Here is a 16,889-nt window from a genome sequence, read left to right on the forward strand (position 1 = left end):
CTCCCACCCGCGCCGGGGCTCACCCCCCCGCTCCGATGCACCGAGTGTGGAGCCGAAACTGGGCCACGGCGCGAAACCGGAGCCGGGCGAGGTGAGGAGGGCAAGGGGCAGGAGCCTGGGGATGGCGGCACTGCGGCGACCTCGGTGACGGTGCGGGACAAGGCGGGCGCTGAGCCCGGGGCTGACCCCGGCTTCTGTCACACCGGGCACGGCCAACGTGGCAGCGACGCTCGCCTGGGTGTCAAACCCGGTGGCAGCGGCACCCGCTGGCCCCTGGGATCCCCGCGGGGACACGGGCCAGCACTGTCCTCGGGAGCCGAGCTGGGGAGGACAGAGCTCCAGGCTGGGGGGGCTGTCGGTGCCGCGCAGCCGGTGCCGTTCCCCGGGCACAGAGCTCGGCCCCCCCGGTTCTGCGGCCCCCCCGGCCCGGTGGCACCGGGAGGCCCCGGGAACGTGACGCGACCTGATTAAAAAGGACGTTTCAAAAACAATGAGACGCAACAACCGGCTGCCATTTCCCGGCCACTTCCTGCGGGGACGGACACACGGGGGGACACGGGACCGGTCCCCCCCCCCCCCCGCAGCGCCGCACCCGGCGGGGACCCCCCGGTCCCTGCGGCAAGGACACCCCCAGCCCCCTCTCGCGGACCCCCGCCGGATCTCGGGGGATGGAGGGGCTCGGTGTCCGCCCCCCTTCCCCCCCCCGGCGCCGCAGGGGGGTCCCGGTCCCGGAGAGTGCGGCGCGGGGGGGTGACACGGACGGGCGGTGCGGGAGGGGAGGGGGCTCCCCTCGACCTCCGGGACGGGGCTGCGGGAGAACCGCACCGGCCACCGGGGACGGGACTCGGGCTCCCCGCGGGTCCGGGCCCTTAGCCGCTGCACCGGGAGGGGAGCGGGGGGGGTCGCCGAGGGCCGGTAACGGAGAAGGAGGGGGGAGTCACGCCGTGGAACCGGGATGCGCAGGGGGAAGCAGGGGGAGAGGACGGCGTCTCACCGAGGTCAGGAAAGGGGAGCGGGGAGCCGCCGCCGGGCCCAAACCGCCCCAACCGACCCTCCCACCCCCCCGCCCGGGCCGTTAACGGCCCGTTACCGCCCACCCCCCCCCTCCTCCGCCGTGACCCCGCACCTGGCAGGCGGCGGCGCGGGCCCGGCTCAGGCGGCGCGGGGCGGGGGGCGGCTCGGCATGGCGCGGCCCTTCCGCCGCACCGGGCCGGGCCGGGGCCCCTCCGCTCCGATCCGCTCCGGTACCGGGCCGGGCCGCGGAGCCGAACCCGCGGCCGCGGCAGGAAGCGCCTCGCGCCGCCGGGCGGTCCCGGGACCGCCCCCGTCCCGTCCCGTCCTCCCCCCCCCTCCCCCCGCACGTCACGGCGGCCGCAGTGGCGTCACCGGGAGCGGCGCCGCCGTGGCGTCACCGGGGGCGGGCGCGCGCCCACGTGGGAGGGGGATCCCCGCCCCCGGCGGGGTCAGGGCGGGGGGAATCCCCACGCGGGGACGCCCCCCCACCCCTGGCTCCGAGACCCCCGGCTCCCCCCAGGGTTCCCCTACCCCGCACCGGGACCCCCCGGGAACGTTCCCCCCACTCCTCCCCCCTGCGCTTTCTCCTTCGTTCTCCCCTCGCTCCCCGCAGCCCCGGCTCGACCCCCCCGGAACGGCGGCGCACCGGGACCGGGACCCCGCCGGACACCGGAGCTCCTCGGTTCGGCCGCGGGGACACCGGCCCCCCCCAGCTCCCCTCGGCCCCCGGGATCCCCGGTGACGTCACGCGGCACCGGCCTGGCCGCGCTGCGCAGGGCCCGGGGGCGACACCGGCTCCGGGGGCGGCGGGGGGAGAAGGGGGTCCCGGTGCGGGGGGGCTGTCCCGGTGCGGCCGCAGTGGAAGGGGGGATGGCCCCCTTCCCGGTGCGGGGCAGCGGAGCCCCGTGCGGGGGTTCCCCGCCTGGTGGGGGCTCCCGGGGGGTTGGGGAGGTCCCGGTACAGAGCCGGGGGTCCCGGTGCAGCTGGCCCGGTCTCAGGGGGTTCCGGTACAGATCCGGGGGTCCCTGTACAGCCATCCCAGCCCCGTGAGGGTCCCGGTGGGTCCCGGTATCCCCGTCCCCCGGTCCCGTCCTGCGCGGTGCGTACCTGGGGGGGGGGGGGGGGGGCGGCGGGGGCGGCCCGCACCAGCCCCGGTGCCCGCCCGGCCCGGTGCGCTGCGGTGCCGGTGCCGGTGGCGGAGCCGGGCGGGGCGCAGGTGCTCCCGGCCCCGCGTGATGTCAGCGACCGCCACCGCCCCCTCCGCCACCGGGGCCGCGCCGCCATTTAAAGGGACCGCCGCCCTCCGTGGGGTGGGGGGGGATGGCGGGGGACACTCCCCCACCGGGGCGGCGCCGCGGGACCCCCGGCTGCCGCCCCCGCGGGGACACCCCCCGGGACCCCGCTCCTCCGTGGGGTTGAGCAGAGCCCGGCACCGGGGGGGTCACCGGCGGAGCAGTGGGGGGGGGGTGGGGAGTTGGGGGTGGTCCTGGGACCCTCGGGGCGGGCGTTCCCCAGCCCCGCACTGGGCGAGGTCGGGCCGGGGCGGCCCCCCGGGACCCCGTGGACAAAGTGGCAGCTGCCGGGGCCGGGCCGGGGCGGCTCTTTGTGCTGCGAAATGGTGGAGCTGGAGCTGCGCGGGGGGGCGGGGGGAACGGCGGGGACTGGGACGGACAGACGGACACACAGGGCTGGGGAATGACACGGCACCAGCATCTGTCCCCCCCCGCGCTGTCCGTGCAGTGGAGGGGGGACGCTGCTGTTCTGGGGGCCCCCATGGGAGGAAGGGGTTCCCCCCCACTCCTGGGGACCCCGTAAAACAAGGGGGGACTCTTTTCCCTTCTGGGGAGCCCCCAGGGCCGGGGTCCGTGCACTGCTGCAGCAGCTGGGAAAGAATCCAGCACAACCCCCCCATGGAGGGGGTCCTGGGGTGAGGGAGTCAGGGGGAGCCCCAGGGCTGGGGGGCTCCCAGGATCCAGACCCCTCCAGCCCCCTGGGAGCAGCAGCCACAGCACACAGAGCCTGGGAACATTTTCACCGATGTTTTATTGGAAATGTTAAATACTGGGGGGCCGGCCCCAGCGGAGCCGGGGGTGGGGGTGGTCAGGGGGCTCAGGCATGTTCCTCTGCCAGCTTCTCTGCCTTGGCCACCGCCTCCTCGATGGGCCCCACCATGTAGAAGGCCTGCTCAGGCAGGTGGTCGTATTCACCTGGGGAGAGACACCGTGTCAGGGGGGAGTGGGAGGCCCAGCCGGGCTCCCCCAGGTCCCCCGGGGGCCACCTCACCTGCCAGGATCTGCTTGAAGCCCTTGATGGTCTCTTTGAGTGGCACCAACTTGCCCATGTGGCCAGTGAAGACCTCGGCCACCTGGAAGGGCTGGGACAGGAACCGCTGGATCTTGCGGGCGCGGGCCACGGTCAGTTTGTCCTCCTCGGACAGCTCGTCCATGCCCAGGATGGCGATGATGTCCTGCAGTGACTTATAGTCCTGGGGAGGGGGACACATGGGGTGAGTGACCAGTGCTGATCCCCCACCCCAGCAGCCCATGGGGAGGGGCTACCCCAGCCCCCTCACCTGCAGGATCTTCTGCACACCCCGAGCCACATCGTAGTGCTCGGGGCCCACGATGTTGGGGTCCATGATGCGGGAGGTGGAGTCCAGGGGGTCCACAGCCGGGTAGATGCCCAGCTCGGCGATGGCACGGGACAACACCGTGGTGGCGTCCAAGTGGGCAAAGGTGGTGGCAGGCGCAGGGTCAGTCAAGTCGTCGGCCGGCACATAAATGGCCTGGGGACACAGAGGGTTGGGGACAGTCGGTCCCAGGCAGGTGACGCAGCCGCCCAGGACGCTGGGGTCAGTGCAGCCCTCACCTGCACCGAGGTGATGGAGCCCTTGCGCGTGGTGGTGATGCGCTCCTGCATGGTGCCCATGTCAGTGGCCAGTGTGGGCTGGTAGCCCACGGCTGAGGGGATTCTGCCCAGCAGGGCCGACACCTGTGAGGGGACAGAGGTGAGGGAACAGAGCACGAGGGGGGGCTCGGTGCACCCTCCCTGTGCCCAGCACAGACCTCGGAGCCAGCCTGGGTGAAGCGGAAGATGTTGTCGATGAAGAGCAGCACATCCTGACCCTCCTGGTCCCTGAAGTACTCGGCCACCGTCAGCCCCGTCAGGGCCACCCTGGCACGGGCGCCCGGGGGCTCGTTCATCTGCCCGTAGACCAGGGCGACCTGCGGGTGGGACCCTGGGGTGAGCACGGTGTCACTGCCTGGCACTGCGTCAAGGGATCCAGAACCTCCCCAGGGGACCCAGCACCCCTCTGGGGGACTCCACACACCTTGGAAGTGGCATCTTTCAGGTTGATGACCCCAGACTCGATCATCTCGTGGTACAAGTCGTTGCCCTCGCGGGTTCTCTCGCCCACACCGGCGAACACCGAGTAACCACCGTGGGCCTTGGCCACATTGTTGATCAGCTCCATGATCAGCACGGTCTTGCCGACACCAGCACCTCCAAACAAACCTGGCAAGGGGGGAAGCAGGGATCCTGCTCAGCCCCACACCAGCCTAGCTACCCCCAGGGTCTCCCTTCAGCTCTTTCCTCCTCAGATACAAAAAGCGTTGCTTCAGCAAGCTCAGGAGAACGAAAGTCATGGAGTGAATCATCAGTGAAGGAAAAGTTCCCCAGAGGAACTGCTGGGAATCCCAGAGGGACCGTCGGGTGCCCCCTCCCCAGACCCACCCCTGCTCTGGGGGTCACTTACCGATCTTGCCACCCTTGGCGTAGGGAGCCAACAGATCCACAACCTTAATCCCTGTCACCAGGATCTCCTGCTCGACGCTCATCTCCACGAACTCGGGGGCCTCGGCGTGGATAGCAGCAAACCTGGAGCAGGAGGAGGAGAGGAAGGGGGTGGGCAGCTGCTCTGAGCCCCCCCGGGCTGGGGACTGGCAGGGGACAGGCCCCGCTGTGACCCAGGAGAGCCAGAGCCACGTCCCTGCTCACACCTCGTGTGTCACTCACTGTTTGGTCGTGATGGGGCCCCTCTCGTCGATGGGTTCCCCGATGACATTCATGATCCTGCCCAGGGTCTCAGGGCCCACGGGGATGCGGATGGGAGCACCAGAGTCCAGCACCTTCTGTCCCCTCACCAGCCCTTCTGTGCCGTCCATGGCAATGGTGCGCACGGTGTTCTCCCCTGCCAAGGCCCAAGGACAGCACAGTCACCACGGTGTCCTCAGGCTGACCCTGGGGACAGCTGCTGGTGGCTTCCCCAAGTCCTGCCAAGGGGACAGTCTGCTGGGAGAATGACCAAGAGGAGCCGCAGGAATAAAATAGCCCTGAGGAAAACCGAGCCCATGCTCCAGCCCTGCAGCCACAGCCCTGGGGCAGCCATTTTCCTTCTCCTCAGATTGAAATCCATGGCTTCAGCAAGCTCAGGAGAACGAAAGTCATTGGAATCATCATCACAGGAGGACCCCTCCCCATGCCCTCCTTCCTCACGCCAGGTGCTCACCCAGGTGCTGAGCCACCTCCAGCACCAGCCGAGTCTCCCTGCCCTGCACCTCAAGGGCGTTCAGGATGGGGGGCAGCCCCTCGTCGAACTGCACATCCACCACGGCCCCGATGACGGCCACGATGCGGCCGGTGGTGGAGCCGGCCTTGGCGGCGGGGGCTGCCTGGGCGGCATAGTCCCGTCCTGGGGGGAGAGGGACGAGTCAAGGTCAGCCGGGGCAGGGCAGCTCCGGGCTCCGTGTGCCTTGCGGGTGCGGTGATGGGGCTCCCCTGCAGCTCGTGGGGTGTGCCCGAGACCCCTGAACCCCCTCGGTGCACTCAGGACCCCCTGAGCCCCCTTGCTCAGTGCACCCTGAATCCCCACACCCCGCTCGGTAAACCCTTGACTCCCTCTCTTGATGCACCCAGGAGCCCCTGGCCCCCCTCCTTCGATACACCCAGGACCCCCTGAACCCTCCTCAGCGCACCTGGGACCTCTGCACCCCACTCCGGGTACAGCCGCAGCCCCTGCACCCCCCTCAGGGCACGCAGGACCCCCGAACCCCCTTCCCTCAGCGCACCCAGGACCCCCGGAACCCCCTCCCCCGGTACACCCGAAGCCCCTGCAGCGCCTGAGTGCCCCCACGCCCACCCACCAGGGCCGCTGCTCCACTGCCGCAGCCCATCCCCTCGTCCTGCCCGCTCGGCACACCGCACCCCATCCCGGTAACGGGGACCTGACCACCGGCACCCCGCGCCCCTTGCCCGCTCAGGCCCCAAGGTGACCCCGGCCCGCCCCGCACTCACGCGCCCCGACAGCGGCGGCGGCCGGGGCGGCCCCGCGGCCGAGGAGGAGCGGGAGGAGGTCCCGGCCCGGGGTGGCCCCGCGGGGCAGCAGCGGCCGAGCCGCGGCGGCGGCGGCGGCGGCGGCACGACCCGCGAGCCCCAACATGGCGGCGCCGACTGAGCCCCGCGTCCCGCCCGCCCCTCACGGCCCCCGCAGGGCGGGACCGCCGAGCCGCGCGTCACCGCCGCACCGCGCACCCATTGGCTGCCCCGCCGAGAGGCGCCGGGAAAATTCGCGCTCCCATTGGTCACACCGATGCGGCGCCCTCTCTGCGCCTCTTCGCGATTGGGTTTTGGGTCCGTCTGTCAAAGCGCGCTGCAGTCTGATAGGGTGACGTGCGGGAAGGGGCGTGTCCCGGGCGAAGGTCAGCGGAAGCGGCAGCGCACGTGTCCCGCGCTTGTCCTTGGGCGGGCGCCGTGACCGCGAACGAGGCCGCGCCGGCCGCACCGGGCCCGTGACGGGCCCTCCTCCACCCCCTTTGCGGTTTTGCTCCACCCCGCGTCACGGCACCGCCCCGAGAGGGCCGCCCCTCACCGGGCCCGCGTACGCACCGCCCCGCCCGGACGCCGTGTCCGCCTCACACGGCCGGGTGCCGTTGTAGAGCCCCCAGGGGCCGCCCCGTAACGGGCTGAGCCCGAGCCACCGGGACCTGCTCTCTCCCAGGAGCCAAAACCCCACCCCACCCCGACGGACTGGGGCCCCCCTCCCATTTCTCTGCTGCCCCCCAAGAGAGGGGGGAACCCTCCCCACCTGCCCTCCATAGGAAGGGATCCCACCCCACCAGCCCCAAACTGCCCCACATCGTAGGGGATTAGGGGATCCCACCCTCCTGACTCCCCCCGTGAGGGGAACCTGCCCCACTGACCCCTACTGCTCCCAATGGGAGAGGATCCCAACCACTGACCCCTGCCAGGAGGGGATCCCAACCACTGACCCCTCCCAGGAAGGGATCCCACGCCACTGACCCCTGCCAGGAGGGGATCCCACGCCACTGACCCCTGCCAGGAGGGGATCCCACCCCACTGACCCCTCCCAGGAGGGGATCCCACGCCACTGACCCCTCCCAGGAGGGGATCCCACGCCACTGACCCCTGCCAGGAGGGGATCCCACCCCACTGACCCCTCCCAGGAGGGGATCCCACTCCACTGACCCACACGTCCCCGCGGCGCTGAGGAATGCACAGGGCCCAGGCCGAAGGAGAGCCAGGGAGTCTTCAACAGTTTATTAGAAAGAATGCAGACATTAAAAAAATCCCAGCTGCTCTGAACATAAATTGAGGTTTTTCAGCCCGGTCGCAGGCGCCCGCGCGCCCCACGGTCTGTCACTTGCTGCCAAACCCACAGTGCAAATACGATTTGGTCTAAATGTACAGATTGACAAGCAACAATGTACAGCCACTCGCACCCCGGGCGAGGAGGTGGAAAGGTCTGGGGGTCACACGGGACCAGGGGCAGGCTCTGGCCACCGGCACCGGTCGGGGCTCGGGGGCGAACACCAAACAAGGAGAATTGAAAGTTTTCCTTTTCAATACAAACTTTTAGTGGAACAGACCTGAAGACACCACAGAGGGATGCGCCTCGCCTGCTAAATTTGGGGAGCCGATGACAACAAGTTTTGTTCCCGGTACAAATGGACAATTTTAGGCCGTGGAGGGGCGGGGAGAGAGGGGGGAAGGGGAAAAAAAATGCTCGTTTACCACTCGGTGTTAATTCAGGGTTCTCCCATTGTAATTACATCTGCTACGAGGCAAGGAGGCTCTGTAAACTTTATTGCAACTGTTCTGTACGGATTGCCTACACCTCAATTGGGTTGGTTTGGTGGTTTTTTTTCTTGTTTTTTTGGAAGTCTGGAAAACGGTTCATGCATAACGTTATTGCCTCTCGTGGCTTTAAGACCGCCCCGTGCCATGGGACACACCTACCATCAGTGAAGCCATTTAAAATGGACTGAAAATGGGTTAAAGGATGCAGGATCTCCCTTTAGGGCTGGCTATCAACTCAGGAATTCTTATCTCAATTATGAAATGTTGTGATGAACTTCTTTCCCCAAAACCCTGAAGACAACAGTTTGCCTTACTCCAGATCCGGCATTTCTAGAGGGAAAGAGAGAAGACAGTTAGTGGTTTAGGATTGGTTTGTGGGTTTTATTTTTTGCTTGGCTGGTTTTTAAAAGCTCCCAGAGCACTATTATGTCACAAGGGACACAAGCAAGACGACCTGGCCTCCAACCAAGGAGGTCACAGGGCAGTTTGGGGCCTCTGATCTCTCCCCCTGGCTCTTCCCGAGGGAAATCCGTGCCAGAGCCACCCCGAGCACGTGCTGCTCCTAAAGCCAAAGCCTCCCTGGGACTGCAGCTGCTTTGGGAAGGTCAAACTGGTATTTGGGGCTTGCATGGAGAGGCTTTCCCAGATTAGATTTGTCTCCCAGTGCTGGCTTTAGCTGGCGGCCAGGATGAACATCTGCTGGCCCTGCCCAAGGCCGGCTCGGAGCTTTCAGCAGGTGTGTGAGGGGAAAACAACAACTTACTTTCATCATCACTGTCTGGTGAGTCCTGGAAAGGAGAACAAACAACCTTTAAGTGGAGCAGACAGCGCTGAAGGCGCTTTTCCTCTCCCACCCCCCCGCCAGCAAAGAGCTGCTGTTCCCAAATCTGGATCCCCTCTCGGGCAGAGCAGGGATTTTGAGGAACTCCAAGTTCCAGAGGACTCAGTGAGCTTAGCTTGGCCTCACTGCAGAGCCCACAGACCCGCAATGAACCCCTGTCACTGCACAGAGACACAGACACCAAACTGGCGTCCCTGGCACTGAGAGGGGAGGGAAGTGGCTTCCCCAGGTGACATCACCTGCGCAATCAAGGTTTGGGGCTGTTTAAGCCTTTTGCAGGGCTGAGAGGCGAGTGCAGGACTTCGGAGCCAGCCCTGCAGGTGTTTACTCCACCCACATGTACTCACATCATCTGCCCCATCTACTTCTGGCAAGTCTACGTCGTCGTCTCCTCCCATGTTGTTCATCATCTGCTCAGAGACACAACAGCCCCACTTCGGGATGAATCCAACCCCACTTTCCACCCAAAACCAGCCTGAATTGGTTCTAAAAAAACAGGCCTCCCCTTGCTTTAACAAATCAGGTCCCCCATGCAGGAATTACAAAGTGATGGTACAAAAAATCCCCGGATTCATTGCCTGGCAACCCCCAAACTCCAGGAATTCGTTGCCCCCCACCTCGGAAAAGCGATCGAAATTGGACATGTCTTCATCTGAGTCATCTTCCCAGTCTTTCCAGTTGTTGAAGTCCACGCTGAGCCAGTTGAGCTGCACCAACACCAGGAGTTATTTAAGGACAAGGAATTATTTAAGGACAAGGAAGTAACTGGCTGTCAGTTACAAGAAGCAGGTTAATGAGAGCTGCCGTCGGATCAGGAGCAGGAAAGTCACCCAAAAATGCTCCAAAATTTGAACATGACCCAAATATTCACTAAATTAAAAGCCAGGGGAGGCAGCAGATGCCCAAACCCACCTTTGCCCTCTCTTTTGTTAACCTTGGCCATGCCTGACCAGACTCTCCTTTTCGTAAACAACACAAGATGGATCTGTCTGTTCTTTTATGCTTTGATTCCTGAAAAAGACCAAACACCCATTAGTACCACCAGGATGACCTTCACCAGGAACTGCTGACATCCCTCCTTTATCTTAACCTCTTCCCTTATTCCTTGTCCTGGAAAATACCACCCAGAGAAGGTTTCATGGATCTGGAGTTTGAGCTTTTATCTTCCAAGGAGTAAATTTCCCAAAATCCAGGGAACAGCCTAAAGAAGATGGTGGTTTTTTTAGGATCACCATGGAATGGTTTGGGTTGGAAAGGACATTAAAGCCCATCCAGTTCCACCCTCCTGCCACGAGCAGGGACACCTTCCACTAACCCAGGTTGCTCCAACCTGGCCTTGAACACTTCCAGGGATGGAACACCTGTAATTTCTCTGGACAACCTGTGCCAGCCCCTCACCAGGCTCCAGCACTGAGAAGCTGGGAAAAGTCAAGAGGATACTCACATTTGGATCGATATTATTAAAAAGATCGATTTCATTTAAATGTTTAAAGTTATCACTTCCTCCAAGACAACTGCAAGAGAAAAAGAAATCGGTATTTAGCCCGAAACATGTCGTAGAACAAATCTGCTTCTCCTCAGCCCTCCCTGGGCCTGAGTTACTCACCTGAACGTGAGTTTGGACTTTTCAAAATTTACATTTACGTCTTTGCTGTCTTCAACACAGAACTCGATAAAGACGTAGTCCCTCCGGTCGTACCACTTTGCAGAGGCAGGCTGCCTGTGGGCACAGCAGGGACACACGAGGGCATTGATTTTCATCAAGAAATCCACCAAAAAAACCTTTTTTCTGCACTTAAAACCTGCATTTTGAGCTTACTGTTATTCTTTAAAGGGGCTTAAAGCTGAAAAGAGAGAGCAGGAATAAAACGAAATGATGCATTCGGTGTGTGACGCCCCCAGAAAGCTCCTGGGAGGAGCTACTGAAATCTGAGACTGAAATAAACATTTCAGCAGATCAAGATTTTGATAAACTTCAGGATGAGCTAGTACAGATTGTGACAGCAGCTCCACCACCTCCGACAGCTGCATGGTTTCAGAGTAACCTAAAGTAGAACTACTGAAAAAACCCCCATTTTTTGGGGTATTGATACTATAAACAAATGGATTTGCTATGATTAAGACCCAATTAAGTCAGCACAGGTTGGAAAATCACTCCTCCAACCTCTTTACAACCTCCCAAGTACTCACACTGGGATTCCCATGCACTTTGGAGTTCTTCTGCCTTTGCCCAACCACCTCAAAAAGCAACAGCGTGTCCAGGGGGGCTGGGAAAGCCACAGAGCTCTGGACCAACTCCTGTGTTTGCAGTTCCACCCTGACAACTCACCTGCAGCACTCTGTGCTCTGTGGAGCGGGGAAAACGACCTGGCTGGGCTTGGACACCTCCTCCTCCCCCCCTTCCAGTCCTTCCGTGGCAACTGAGGCCGAGCCCAGGGAACGCCTGCATTCCAGGAGAACCAAACAGCCTCCCAGCAGGGCTGTTGCTGCGGCACAGAGGCCACGGGTGTTCCTCACACTCATTTGTCCTCCCGAGATCAGGGAATCATGGAACGGTTGGGGTTGGGAGGGACCTTAAAGTTCAGCCAGTGCCACCCCCTGCCATGGCAGGGACACCTTCCACCATCCCAGGTTGTTCCAAGCCCCGTCCAACCTGGCCTTGGACACTGCCAGGGATGGGGCAGCCACAGCTGCTCTGGGAAAGCCATTCCAGGACCTCACAGGGAGGAATTTCATCCTAATATCCCATCTTAATCTCCTCTTTAACCATTCTCCCTTTATCTGCCATTCCTGTGCCTCACCAGCCTCTCAGGGAGGAATTTTTCCCAGCTGAGAGCTGCAGTGGGATGAGGTGGAAGGCTCTGAGCTGGATAAGGATCTCAAGCAGGGAAGTCGATGTGACACAGCCTATGACAGCAGCTTGTGCTGCTCTCTAAGCCAATATCTGACCAAAACCTGAACTTTTCAGACCTTTTGTTAAGCTGACCTTTCCTAAACTTCCAGATCACATTTTGACTCCCCTGATCATCAATAAATTGCTGGCATTGAGCTGTGGCACATTTAGCAAAGTGACACACCCAAAGGCTCCTACCTGCTCCCGTCCATATTTCCCTGGGATGAACCCAACCATGGCACAGCCCAGCTCCAGCTGAACCCCAAACCAGCCACCTCTGAGTTCCCCCAGTGCCACCAGGTCCTTGGACACACTGGTGCCAGCTCAAGGAAAGGCAGCAGAATGGCCACGATGCCTCGGGCAGCCCCAACACCTCTTGTAGGTGCAAGAACACCTGGTCAGAGACCCATGTCCAAGGATTTCATTACCAAGAGCATAAAAACAAGTGGATTCTGAATTCAGCCTTGAGTTTCAGCAAGATGCTGTTCCAGGGGTGAAAACTTGCTGCAGCATTTTAGGGAATGTTAATTATCACCTTATTCAGGTGAAGTGCAGCAGCAGAGCAGCGATTTTCTTACTGGGGTATTTTTAAACCCTTCTTGGACACAGATTTCCTCTTTTTTAACAGGGAATGAAAGACTCTCAAAAGGAAAGGAGGATGAGAAACGCCCCGCTCTGCTCCCTGTGTGCTGGGAGACAAAACCCCCCAGCGTGGGGCACTTGGAACGTCGCTCCAGCCCCGTTATCCAACAGAAATCTCAGTGTCCCTGCCTGGATGACGCAGGGGCTGAATGGTGTTAACACTTCCCAGTTCTCAATGTCAATGGAGACATCTCCAGCCTTCCCAGGGAGCCGCATGTGTCCCGGCTCTCGGCCGTGACCTCGGCATCTCCGCCAGGATTGAGGATTTGAGGCACCAACAGAACTCACAGCGCTTCCAGAAATCCTACTCAGCTCAAGGAAACACACACCCGCCCGAGCTGGACAGCAGTGAAGTCCCAGATAAGTTTTACTCGGCCATAATTCACGCTTCTGAACCTAAACCCACGCTGCTTTCCCGGGAATTCACCCCGTGCCCGGAATGTGCTGGAGCTGCCTCTCCTCCTTTTATCTGCTTTTCCAATCTCAACCTCCCAAAGGGAGGAGGGAAACCTCCCTGTGAGCTTCAGTCAGGCCTCACCGTTCCAACCAGTACCGCAGGACCTGCCGGAGAGTTGGGATGAGGCGGAAGCCGCAGCTCCTTTTTGTCTCCTGCCCACACGGAGATTCCCAGGAGACAACCATACACAGCAGCCCGTGGGGAGCCGTGCACGTGCTCCCAGTGCTCCCAGTGTTCCCACACACCCACGGAGAATCTCCTCTCTCAGGCACTGACCCACCACCGGGACTTGTGGGCAGCCACCTGTTACAGAGCTCCTCCATCCTGCTCACTCAAATCCCGAGGGAGCTCGGCCTCCTGCCAAGGAGGTTTTGGTTATCCAGCACTCCCATGGGATTGATCTCTTGGGAAAAGAGAAGGGAATTTCAGCATGCTCCAGCCTGGTTCCCAGTGCTCTGTTAGGGTGAGGATTTCCTCTGTCCCATCCACCTGTGTTTTGGGGACTTCCTGAGCAGCCACAGCCACCCCGCAGCTCCTCTGGCTCTTCCAGTCCCCACATTCCGATGACAATCGTTATTCCAGCACTGTGGAACAGGTTCTAGAACCTTCCCAGCAGCACTGATGGGCAACATGGAGGCTCAGCTTCACCGCAGAGCCCTCAGAGCTCTGCCCAATCCATGGGGGCTCTGTAGGATATCCATGGATAGCTCCCGGTCTCTGGCACAGCAGAGGCTCCTGACACGCTGAACTCACCAGTGGAATCTCAAATCCCTCCCCATGTGTGGCACTGAGCAAGTTCCCAAAGCTCTCCTTGTGCTCCTCATCCATAGCCTGTGCCTATGGAATCTTTGTCTCCTGGAAGCATCCTACAGCTCGAGGACACTGCTGGAGTCAGACCCTCAGCAAGATTTTCCCCTCCCAGACAGCAATAAAACCTGTTTTACAAAATTACTTTTCATTTATACACCCTGGAAAGGTGCTTTTTCTCATTAAAAAGCGCCTCATTTTAGATGATTCTACGCAGAGGCAGCAGCGCTGCAGTTTCAGGATGATGAAATCTACAGAAATTACATGAAAAAACTCCAACTTGATCACAGTTCTCTCACTTTCACTCACGTTAAGATGAAGCACCTCCGCTGTTCAGGGTTTCAGAACAAAAGTAAAAGCCTGGCTGGGGACAAGGGACCAAAAGCCACCGGTCCCCAATGGGTAATGCTGTCCTCAGACCAAATTCCTGACAAAACAAAACCTCAGGAAGTGCTACTGCCTCCAGTCCTTCCAGCCAGACACATGGAGGTCACAGAATCATGGAATGGTTTGGGTCAGAAGGGACCTTGAAGCTCATCCAGTCTCCCCCCCCCGCCATGGGCAGGGACACCTCCCACTACCCCAGGCTGCTCCAAGCCCCATCCAACCTGGCCTTGGACACCTCCAGGGATGGGGCATCCTCTGGAAAATCCATTCCACTGCCTCAACACCCTCAGAGGGAGGATTTTTTTCCCCAATATCCCACCTAACCCAGCTCTCTGGCAGTTTGAAGCCATTTCCCCTTGTCCTGTCACTGGAGACGTGGGAATGCTGCCTGCAGCTCCCAGGGCAGTGCAGCTCTTCTTCCCCAGCCGGTTTTCCCTCTTGAGCGTCATCCTGCACACAGAAAACCCTGGCTCTTCTTTCCTGAGCGCTGCGAGGGAACACTCACGTTGACCAGAGCTCTGCCACAAGCAGCTCGTGCTGGTTTTGGGTCGCTGAAGCAGCCCCGGGAGAATTCCAACGAAGGCGGTTAATTAGGGCTCCTTGGCACGGCAGCCCGGGCACCGGGGAGCGCGGGATTCCGCTCGGGATGCACGTGGACACCCTCGCAGAGGAGATCCAGCAGCTCACCTGCACCGGGCAGAGCAGCACCACGGCTGCCCCGGGGGTTTCCATGCGCTCCCACCCCTTCCTGAGGGGCCTTTTCGTTATTCCTCGGTTTTTTCACGGAATTCTGGAACGGTTTGGGTTGGAAGGGACCTTAAAGCCCATCCCGTTCCACCCGCTGCCATGGGCAGCGACACCTTCCACCAGATCAGGCTGCTCCAAGCCTGGGCTGGCTCCAAGCCCTGTCCAGCCTGGCCTCGGACACCTTCAGGGACGGGGCAAATCCCAGGGATGGATTTTACGTGGAAAAGTGGAAGTTTACAAACAGATTCGCTCGCCTGCACGCTCTGGATGGTTCCACGCGTTACTTACCGGGAGTTTTCCGCGGATTCGGCCGCCACCGTTCGGCAAACGCCGGTGGCCACCGACCCACCGAGAAACGCGCAACACGCCCCGAGCACCCCCCGCCACCCGGGCCGCCCCGCGCAGCCCCATTCATTCCGCGCAGCCCGGAGCGGGGACGGCACGTCCCGCCCGGATCGCGGTACGCCGGGACCGAGCCAGTAACCGGGGCCGGCGGTCGAGCCGGGGCGCTCCGCCCTCACCCGGTAACCGGGGCCGGGCCCAACCAATAACCGGGGCAAGACCCACCGGCGCCAGCGCCCGCCGGCGGGGCCGCCCAAGGTCAGCACGCGGCGGGAGCCCGCGCTCGGCGGCGCCGGGGCGGCTCCCGGGGCAGCGCTCGCGGCCCGGCGGGGCCTGCCCGCGCCGCTACCACCCCCGGGCCTCACATGGCGGATGGCGACGGCTCTGGCGGACGCTCCTGCGGGTGCGGGTCGGGCTCCGGGCGGTGTCGCGGGCTGTGTGGGCGGCGCGGTCGCGGTCGGGCGGTGCCGGGAGGGCTCCGGGGGCTCCGGCGGCGGCTCCGGTGGCTCCGGGCGGGCTCGGGGCTCGGCGCGGCCTCGCTCCCACAATGCCCCGCGCGCGCTCGGCCCGTGGTGACGCAGCAAAATCCCCGCGCCCCGCGCGCGCCGCCTCCTCCCGCCGCCGCCACCGCGCGTGCGCGGCCCCCCCCGGCGCGCGCCCCTGCCCCGCGCGCGCCCCCGCCCGCTGCCCTTCCAGCAGCTTCTCGGCGCGCATGCGCAGTGCGGCCCGGGAATTGGGGGGGGGGCGGAGCGGGAAGGGGACCCCCGGGACCCCCGGGACCCCCCTCCTGCCCTCATCCTGGTGTTCCCTGGGAGCAGAGCCCGACCCCAGCCGGCTCCGCTCTCCTGTCAGGGAGTTGTGGGGTGAAAAGGTCCCTCCTGAGCCTCCTTCGCTCCAGGCTGAGCCCCTTTCCCAGCTCCCTCAGGAGTTCTCCAGACCCTTCTCCTGCTGGCCCAGCCCTTGGCCAGCTCTGGCCACGCTCCGGCCCCTCAGTGTCCCTGTGGCCGTGAGGGCCAGAACTGGACCCAGCACTGGAGGACAATCCCAGGTGCCATCGGCCTTTTGCCCACCTGGGCACACCTGGGCTCGTGTCCAGCCGCTGGCACAGCACCCCAGGGCCTTTCCCAGCTTTCCAGCTCCTATTCCCCCAACCTGGAGCATTCCACGGGGTTGGTGCCTTGTCGACCCACTGGCCTCAGCCCATGGATCCATCCTGTCCAGATCCCTCTGCAGAGCCTCCTCCCTTCCAGCAGATCAATATCCCACCCAAGCTGGTGTCATCCACAAACCAAGGCGCCCTCAATCCCCTCACCCAGATCATGGATAAAGACATCACACAGGGCTGTCCCTGACATGGCCACCACCTGGACATAGCCCCATTCCCCACCACCCTGTGGGCCCAGCCACCAGCCACGTTTTAACCCCAAGGAGTGCACCCTGTCCCAAAGGCTTTCCTGGAGTCCACAGCCTACATCTACAGCCTTTTTCCCTCATCCATGATTCCCTGTTCCTGCCTGCTGCAGGGAAGCGAGGAGCCCCCCTGAGGGGAACCCTGAGGGGATGAAGGGGTGACCCTGCAGCCGACTGAGCCCGGCACAGCGCTGACCCGGGCTCGTGTCCAGCCAGGCTCTGGGACAGGAAGGAAAGGAGGGAACGGGCAG

General features: G+C 62.7%; 2 protein-coding genes and 2 non-coding genes across 4 annotated transcripts; all 4 read right to left on the minus strand.

Annotated features, from left to right (window-relative positions):
* Positions 1-3,038: 3,038 nt before the first annotated feature.
* ATP5F1B (ATP synthase F1 subunit beta) lies at positions 3,039-6,469 on the minus strand. The gene is made up of 10 exons (XM_048327518.1): positions 6,310-6,469; positions 5,525-5,707; positions 5,032-5,206; positions 4,772-4,893; positions 4,346-4,530; positions 4,080-4,238; positions 3,883-4,005; positions 3,587-3,799; positions 3,298-3,499; positions 3,039-3,221 (listed from the first exon to the last, which is right to left on the minus strand). Exons 1-10 carry the CDS (start codon positions 6,452-6,454, stop codon positions 3,124-3,126), a joined length of 1,605 nt encoding a protein of 534 aa, XP_048183475.1. The 5' UTR covers positions 6,455-6,469; the 3' UTR covers positions 3,039-3,123.
* LOC125338150 lies at positions 4,608-4,682 on the minus strand. Its single transcript, XR_007208210.1, has one exon. It is a non-coding gene; the product is annotated as a small nucleolar RNA SNORD59 (small nucleolar RNA).
* Positions 5,411-5,484, minus strand: LOC125338151. The gene has a single exon (XR_007208211.1). It is a non-coding gene; the product is annotated as a small nucleolar RNA SNORD59 (small nucleolar RNA).
* Positions 6,470-7,557: 1,088 nt separating the features above from the next.
* PTGES3 (prostaglandin E synthase 3) lies at positions 7,558-15,845 on the minus strand. The gene is made up of 8 exons (XM_048327609.1): positions 15,594-15,845; positions 10,560-10,673; positions 10,398-10,467; positions 9,866-9,964; positions 9,571-9,660; positions 9,301-9,363; positions 8,876-8,900; positions 7,558-8,442 (listed from the first exon to the last, which is right to left on the minus strand). Coding segments are annotated over exons 1-8 (483 nt in total). The 5' UTR covers positions 15,596-15,845; the 3' UTR covers positions 7,558-8,422.
* Between the last annotated feature and the right edge of the window lie 1,044 nt (positions 15,846-16,889).

The sequence above is a fragment of the Corvus hawaiiensis genome, chromosome 24 (assembly GCF_020740725.1).
Source record: "Corvus hawaiiensis isolate bCorHaw1 chromosome 24, bCorHaw1.pri.cur, whole genome shotgun sequence".
NCBI lineage: Eukaryota > Metazoa > Chordata > Aves > Passeriformes > Corvidae > Corvus > Corvus hawaiiensis.

Bases quoted from the DNA above. Each gene is read 5' to 3' on its own strand.
- ATP5F1B (XM_048327518.1), bottom strand. From the start codon at position 6,454: ATGTTGGGGCTCGCGGGTCGTGCCGCCGCCGCCGCCGCCGCCGCGGCT. The intron at 4,239-4,345 runs GTGTGTGGAGTC...TCCCACCCGCAG, and splicing joins TGAAAGATGCCACTTCCAAG to GTCGCCCTGGTCTACGGGCA. The intron at 3,500-3,586 runs GTGAGGGGGCTG...CCCCCTCCCCAG, and splicing joins GTGTGCAGAAGATCCTGCAG to GACTATAAGTCACTGCAGGA.
- PTGES3 (XM_048327609.1), bottom strand. The intron at 9,965-10,397 runs GTGAGTATCCTC...GGTCTTTTTCAG, and splicing joins TTAATAATATCGATCCAAAT to GAATCAAAGCATAAAAGAAC. The intron at 9,661-9,865 runs GTGGGTTTGGGC...GTGTTGGTGCAG, and splicing joins TAACAAAAGAGAGGGCAAAG to CTCAACTGGCTCAGCGTGGA.